A 7,357-nucleotide genomic window follows, 5' to 3' on the forward strand; every position below is an offset into this window, starting at 1 on the left:
ATGGGTGCGAACTGCTCATCTGCGCAGAAGAAGAAACGTGCCGGGTAAGCTTCCTCAGAAAGCATCTGAGGCGTAGATTCCCACGGTCCTAATCTCTCTGTCTCCGAATCAGTTTGTCCGACGAGGGAGCATGCGGCCGAGTGTGTTTAAATGGCGATGTAGCGTGGAAAGTCTCGAAGAAAAAAAAATCGTGCAATGAAATTCCAGAGCTGGCGATGATGCCGGGGGCGGTGCAGGTGGGCGTCGGGCCTCGTCCGAATCCGTGCCGTACGGTGAAGTGGATGCTCGACCAAATGAGCCGACCTTGTCGCATCCCGCAAGTTCGCTACCTCCCCCCACAATACAACAGTTACAACAGCCTCCGGCGCCCGCGACCCAGGTAAGGTTTCATGGCAGTCCGAATATTCCGAATATTATCACCTGCCTCATTTCCTGCGAAAGTCTTGCGAGTCGACGGGTCTCTACGGTCGTTAACGGCTCTGCGACTATCTCAGCCGCCGACCGCTACTCAACCGCAAGAAGAAGAGGTCCTGGACCAACAAACCTTCCCGGAAACAGTATTCCAACTACTCCGAGGACGGAATCCGTCCGAGCAAGCCGGTGTCGAAATGTTGTTCGCGAACATATCGAAGCAAGTGACCATCTATACGATTTCAACGGAAGACTGGCTGGCCGAGCGCAAGTTTCTCATGGAGAACGTCTTCAGTGGTGTTCGCGAAATGGCTCAGAAAATGGGGTGAGTGGAATCGTTCATACGACGTCGACAGATCCCACGCTGCGGCTCCACTCGATCAAGACGGGAAGCCCCGGCCTGTCCGGAGGGTTCTCACGTACGATGAGCGATCCCGCTCGATTGGTCTCGAGAGAGCCGTGGTGATCTGACGCTGCACCTCGAGTTCGAAGCTCAAAGCCATCGTTCCATTCGAGAGTCTATATCGTATCTAAGAGTGAAACGATAGTGATAACTCATCTGTTTTTCTCCAGATACGCTCTGAACTTCGTGGATCTCCATTGGGCCCTGAATTATCAACAGATGAAGCACGCGAAAACCGAGTCGCTCTCGCGTCTCACGATCGATCGCTTGAAAACCCAGGGTAAACTGGTTGCACTGGTTCTATTGGACGAGAAAGCCCGCCACTTGCAGTACACGCTGCCAGCCGAGTTGCCCGAGGTGAGTGGAGGGCAGATATTCGAACCCGCTGGAAAAAAAAACCAAGATCGGAACTCCTCTCGGAAGCCGCTTAATTTTTTCCGCTTCCTCGGCAGGACGTTTTCAATGCTCTCCTGAATAACTGCACTGAGCATTCACCGGTGGTTCAACGATTTTACAAAGTTTCCGATGGGATGGCGAAACTCTACGAGCCCAGAGTCGCCGACATCACGAATGACTTGCACTCACAGTTGGTGGAAGCCTTTCTGAGAGGCCTCAGTCCCGCCATGAAGGACAAATACCTCGTATCCCTCATTGAGAGCGAACTGAAATCAACGGCAAGTTCAATTCACTGCGTCGCTCACTCGTCGTACTTCCGCCGACGGAATGTCCCTCCTAGAATTCACGGTGACCCATCTCGCTCTAGGTTTTCGCGCCCTCCGATCTCAGCACTGCCGGTGAGGATAGCTTGCGGGGCAAACACGCGATCTGGGTGGAACGTCGCGCTCAAGGCGGCGCCCAGGAACGCCAGAAGAGTACGGAATCCAGCAACGACGTCGATTCCGATGGTTGGCAGGCGAAGCGATACAACCATCTTCGCGGCCTCTTAGAAGACAATCTCACCGAGGCGCAGAAGCTCATCATACGCCAAACTAACACAAAAGATAACGACGCGTACCTTAAGGAACTGACCAGCAGCATCCGCTCCGCGATGGAGGGCCTCATCAAAGGGGTGAGTTTCTCGCTCGCGGTTTCAAAGCGAGACGCCCACGGAATTTCTGCGAGGAAGCGCCGCGGTGATTCCCGCGCGCGGAGCAGCCGTGTATGATAAATCCGGGAAGCGCGCTCTGAGCTCAGTCAGTTAATAGGCGGGGCGGGGCTCTGGCAGGAGTGCCTCCGGTGATTCCGAAACTAAAAATTACGCTTCCGTGCAGGTCAGGGATGAGGACATGGAAGTTGAAGCCAGTACGCCGTGTCGAGGAATCCCTGATTCGCTGTTCTTGGAACTGTGCGAGCAATTCCGCATCAAAGAGACGCTCTTGAAGAGCGAAGAAATGACCACTGGGGAAGCCGAGTTCTGCAAACTCTTCTCTCAGAGACTCAAAGGCGGCAAACTCTTCGTGATCCATTCGAATAAAGAAGTCGGTCACATGGCTGCGCACATGATCCACAACGTGTCGGCCGATAATAAACGGGCAGTGCTTTTCCGTTATTGCAACCGGACTGTGAACTCGTCCACTCTCGGCCGCTTAGTGCGCTCACTACAGGAACAATTGTGCTTCCTCGCGGGCAAGAGCGCCAAGCAGGGCAGCGCGAGCCTCGAACATCATAAAGCACATGGCCATCCGTTCTCCGTACCGACTTCCACCTCTCGGAACCTCCAGGACGTCGTGTTCATTTTGGATATGCAATTCGGTAAGTTGTGCTGGCAATCACGTTCTCACCTCTGCGGAAGCGATAACCACGGCTGGGGGACGGCTCCCATCGACATTCCGCTCAGGCGGGTTCATCGAGTTTCCGCAGAGGGCGTTTTTGCGTGGTGTGACATCCTGTGATGTTTTGAGTCGTGAAGTGTCCCGAATCGATGAACTCCCGGAGAATTCAACGGGCTCGCGGTGATCGCCCGGGCCAACGATCCGTTCGGAGGCTTTCAGCGTGACCTGAGTTTTTACGACCGCTCAAACTGAGGATCAGCTCCCCGAAGACGTTCCGGTCGGAGCCTGTGGAGTCGACAGATTATTATTAACGCTGCGCGAAGAATCGAGAAGCATTACTTAGGTGACGCTCTCGGATTCGTCCTCTAATGGCTTGGCTCTTCCGGTTCACGTTAATCTGCAGAAAAAAAACAACATTATACTGACTGCTTGTCTCTTTTCTCCAATAGGTGACGATCTCGCAGGCATCTGCGATCTGGTTCCCGAGCAACTACCGTCAAACGTTTCGGTTGTCCTCCTCGCCAAGAGCGGCAGTGAGACTTGCGCCAAACTGAAAAACATCGGCAACCTCGACAAGTCGACCGTAGAACTCACTGAGACGGTGAACTTGGAGCTGTCCGATGACCCGGTTTTCGAGCTGGACAAGTTGATCTCGAGCGAGACACAGAAGCTCTTCGAGGGTCTTCTCGTGTCCTCAAGATACGGAATGATGGAACGAGACATCATGGATCTACTCTCGACGAAGCCGTCGTGCTATCAGAACGCCAGCCCTATGATAGATCCGAACCAGGAGTGTCGACACGCTCCCTATTCGATATGGGCTGTGTATGCCGCCGTGAACTCGCATCGACTGATTGTGCAAAATCACGCCGGCAGAGTGATCTACTCACTGCTTAAAGCCGATCCCGCAACGCCGAGATGTCATGACATTCTCTATGACTACTTTGACACGCATTGGAATAAGGAATACTCGACGCTGATCCAAGACGAGGTCGCCTACCAAAAAATCAGAAATAACAAAATGGTTCCCAATACCTACTATGACATGGACTACCTTCTGAAAAGACTGTGCCAAGAGTTTGCCGATCCGTATTCAATATTGGAGGAGCTCGAGGCGGTGAATGACCGAAGCCTCAGGAACGTGCTCGAACGTGCCAGTTACGCTCTTCGCTACGACGCTACTCAACTTCAAGCGCAGATGACGGAACATCTCGCCGCCGCCAAAGGAACCGACAAGTTTGAAAAAATCAAAAGCATGCTCGATGCACCCACCAAAGTCTCAACTCTGATGCCTTTGGATGCGGCCACAGCCTTAGGTGAGTTCTCCCGCTCCCGAACTCCGCAACAACTCAAATCATGAGCCGGCGCGGCGCCTCCTTTACGAGGCAAAGTGGCAAAACGCGTCTCTCGGCCGACGCGAGACCGGGCGCAAGATCGCAGCCGCTATAGCGACGGGGGCGGGATGAGTTAGCTCGGGTAGCGTCTTCTAAATCAGGGGTTCTTAACCTGTTTTGCCCTGCGGAGCCCTGGTGGGGTTCCGCGGAACCCTTATCGTTGGCTTGGGACCCTATCTTTCCATATTTCCCCCTTAATCACCTCAAAACCTACGACCACGATCCTAGAAGTATCCTGCATGCATTCGAGCTCAGAAAATTCATTCCATTTCGGTAAAATGAATAAAAGTCTGGGCAGCCGAGCAAGAGCTCGCGGAACCCTAGGGTTCCATGGAACCCAGGTCAAGGACCGCTGTTCTAAATGATCCGAACCTTACAGACAACGATAAGCAGCTCGAGGCGTCAACGAAGGAAGGAACAGAATCCTCCGGGAAGAAGTTCAGCAACTTCTACGTCCTGAAAGACGATAAAATCCACGTTGTATCGAACAGCGAAGACTGCAAAGAGATCTGCGTCTGGAGCATCGTGGAACAGAAGGCTGTACGCCGACTATACGGTGAGCCCCTCGTTTCTTCCTTATTCCTCTCTTTCTCTCCTGTGCGGTAGAGCTGTCCAGCGGCCAGCCACTCGGTCAATTACGGGCAGCGATAAGCTGATCACAGATGAAGAAGCTTAAACAATGTGTAATCCCTCCTCTTCAGGCCTCAATCAGCCCCGGGATCTGCGTCTAATCGATAACCGCAGAGCTTTGGTTCTCTGCAATCGGGAACTTCGGGTTTACGATTTGGATGCGGGCCAGTTGCTGGTCAAATTGAAGGGCGTGATGAACCAGCAGATGGCTTATTTCGGGCTCCATTCAAGCGACTATGTGGTCTCGTTGTCACGCAACCGTATGTACGTCAACATGATGAACCTCACCAGTGGCGACCTGGAAACTACTTTCAAAGTTGGCGAGGACCGCTTCCTCAACAGCCTCCTAGTATCGGGAAACGGCCGGATCTGCGTTTGTGGCGATGAAACTCAAAAACCGTTCCCCCTGCTCGTGTGGGATCTGGAGAAACGAAAACTCCTATACGATCTGCGTATTGCGCATCACGAGTTCCTGACTCGAATGTCGGCCATAAGCTCGGACGGCCATTACGTGGTGTGCGTGTGTCGTGAGCTCTCGGACAGCGCTCCGAACTTCATCATTGTTTACGATCTTCAAAGTGGAACCCTCTTCAAAAAATGGAAACCGCAGCGCAGCAGCGTCAGTATTGCGGTTTCTTCACAAGCATCGCTCGTCATCAACGGGCTCGATAACGCCTTCCTCATCGTGTGGGATCTCACGACCGGTCAACGAAAGTGAGTGTTTATCTTCCGAACGATTGTCACTCGAAACGACGCGCTCGAAGAAATTGCTTCCTGCGATCGTCTCTATTGATTTGCCGAGATCCCTTGGGAGCAGTGGAAAAACAACGGCCGATCATAGCTCCCCCGCACGGCTCGCAGCATGCGCTCCCGTCGTCTGTGATTGTTCTGGGAGGCAGCTCCTGTTCGGATCAAACGGCTATTTGACAGGAATCTTTATTGGCGTTTGCAGACACACTTTGAAAGGTCACACTGCCCCCGTGGATGAGATTCGCCTCGAGAGCGAAGCAGGATCGGTGGCGCTCACCTATAGCTCTCAACAGGACATCGATGGCAGCGTCAGAATGTGGGACGTGGATAAGGGTAAGACGACGGGATCAGTCGACGTATGGTCGTGATGTGATATCGAGAGATGGAGAAATATCATAGGGGATATCGAGGATTTGAGCTCCGATGTTTGATTTCAGGCGTTTGTCTCGCTGTCTATACCCCTTCGACGAGCATCCTCTGCGCTCAAATAATGCCGGGCGGTGAATGCTGCGTCCTGGCTCTCGAAGGGCGCGAGACTCCGATGTCGTGCATGCTCGTTCATAAAAGCGAAACGAGCGCCAAGAGTAGGAACAGGCTCGTAGGCAACGCAACTTCCTCATACGGCAGCTCGGGGAAAACATGTCTCGAGGTCGAACTGAAGGACGGCTAATGTAGTGACGGCCAGAACACATCATGGCCTTACGCACAACCAGCAAAATAGAAGACCTCGATGACGTCGACAGGACAGAAACGCAACGGGGCAGAAAGCTGCCAACTGAGCAACCGAGAGACAGACAGACGGACAGACAAACAACCAAACAGCCTTCTGTGAAGAGCTACGACAGGTCTACTTAGTTGCTCCTGTACGACTTTTCGTCGTCTTCGTCGCCGCATCTTCCACGCTTCCACGCTCTTCTCTCCCCTGTGCGGCTATAGCGGCCGGGAAGTCATCGAAACATTGATCACACGAGGAAAAGAGCAACAGCGGAGACTCGATGGTCTCGCCCTTCTCGTCCGCCCCACCAGAAGTCATAGCGACAGTCGAATGAGTCGAGAGACCTTGTGTGTGATCCGCGGTCCTTGTCAATATTTGTTCCCGTTGTTCATGTGAATCATCCTCTTTCATCTGGCTTCGTTGCCCAAACCGATCCCTGACAGAAGGAAGTCGATGCTGCCAAAAACAATTCAGAGCCGGAGGATATTAGCCGAAGCCAAAGCATTACCAAGTGACGAAATTGCACGGACATGAATATCCTCATACGAGTGCTAGGTTGACACGATTCCGTAGGAGAGAATAAGTAGCGCGGAGTCATGATCGTTTTCTCCTCCTGAATCCGTTGAAATAAGGCGTCGTCATATATTCGGCGCGGGAGTCAGCAGAGTCTACATCCGTAGCATTCGCGAAGAATTATCCCACACCAATCTCTGATCGAGATATAAAGTGACGCATGACATTCGTGACGAAGCTGGAGGAGTAATCGAAAAAAGGCGTCTGGGTTGGACACCAATGACTTGTTTCGAATATCGCCGTTGGTGAAATCACCGATCCGTAATCAAGCCAGAGCGAAGCCACATGAGCGGCTGCCGGAGTCTGATTCTATATGAGCCCAGAGCTGCCGTGACCGGAGCCTCCCGTCTCTAAAATTGTGATTCCTTCTTGACTAGTTGTGATTTGTGATGCCTGACATCTGTGGATTATCGATTCGCTGAGTCGGCGTGAAGGAGAACTGTTCACTGTCGTACCCGGTACCTGCCTATACACTGAACGACGCTTCTCGTTCCGCACTGCGATGAGACTGTCACTCCGGTCAAATCTGATCCAATTCCGAAGGGATCCAAGTACAAATTGAATCTTTCTGTGACTTATCGTAACCGATGATAGACTGAACTTACGATCGGGGATGGAAATTGCGCGATTAGATGTATGAAAGGATGGGAAATTCGGAAAGAGCGCCCTGATGTCATCCTGTCTACTTTCATTCCGGAGCGGTTCCAGT

General features: G+C 52.6%; 1 protein-coding gene across 1 annotated transcript; it reads left to right on the forward strand.

The window, feature by feature from the left end:
* LOC100902993 (uncharacterized) lies at nt 1-6,030 on the forward strand. The gene is made up of 12 exons (XM_003743998.1): nt 1-44; nt 208-379; nt 495-736; nt 985-1,171; nt 1,267-1,488; nt 1,578-1,883; nt 2,086-2,566; nt 3,036-3,902; nt 4,360-4,536; nt 4,682-5,324; nt 5,563-5,693; nt 5,798-6,030. The coding sequence occupies exons 1-12, from the start codon at nt 1-3 to the stop codon at nt 6,028-6,030; spliced, it is 3,705 nt and encodes a 1,234-aa protein (XP_003744046.1).
* The last annotated feature ends 1,327 nt before the right edge of the window (nt 6,031-7,357 follow it).

This window comes from Galendromus occidentalis, unplaced genomic scaffold (assembly GCF_000255335.2).
Source record: "Galendromus occidentalis unplaced genomic scaffold, Mocc_1.1 scf7180000077456, whole genome shotgun sequence".
Classification (NCBI taxonomy): domain Eukaryota; kingdom Metazoa; phylum Arthropoda; class Arachnida; order Mesostigmata; family Phytoseiidae; genus Galendromus; species Galendromus occidentalis.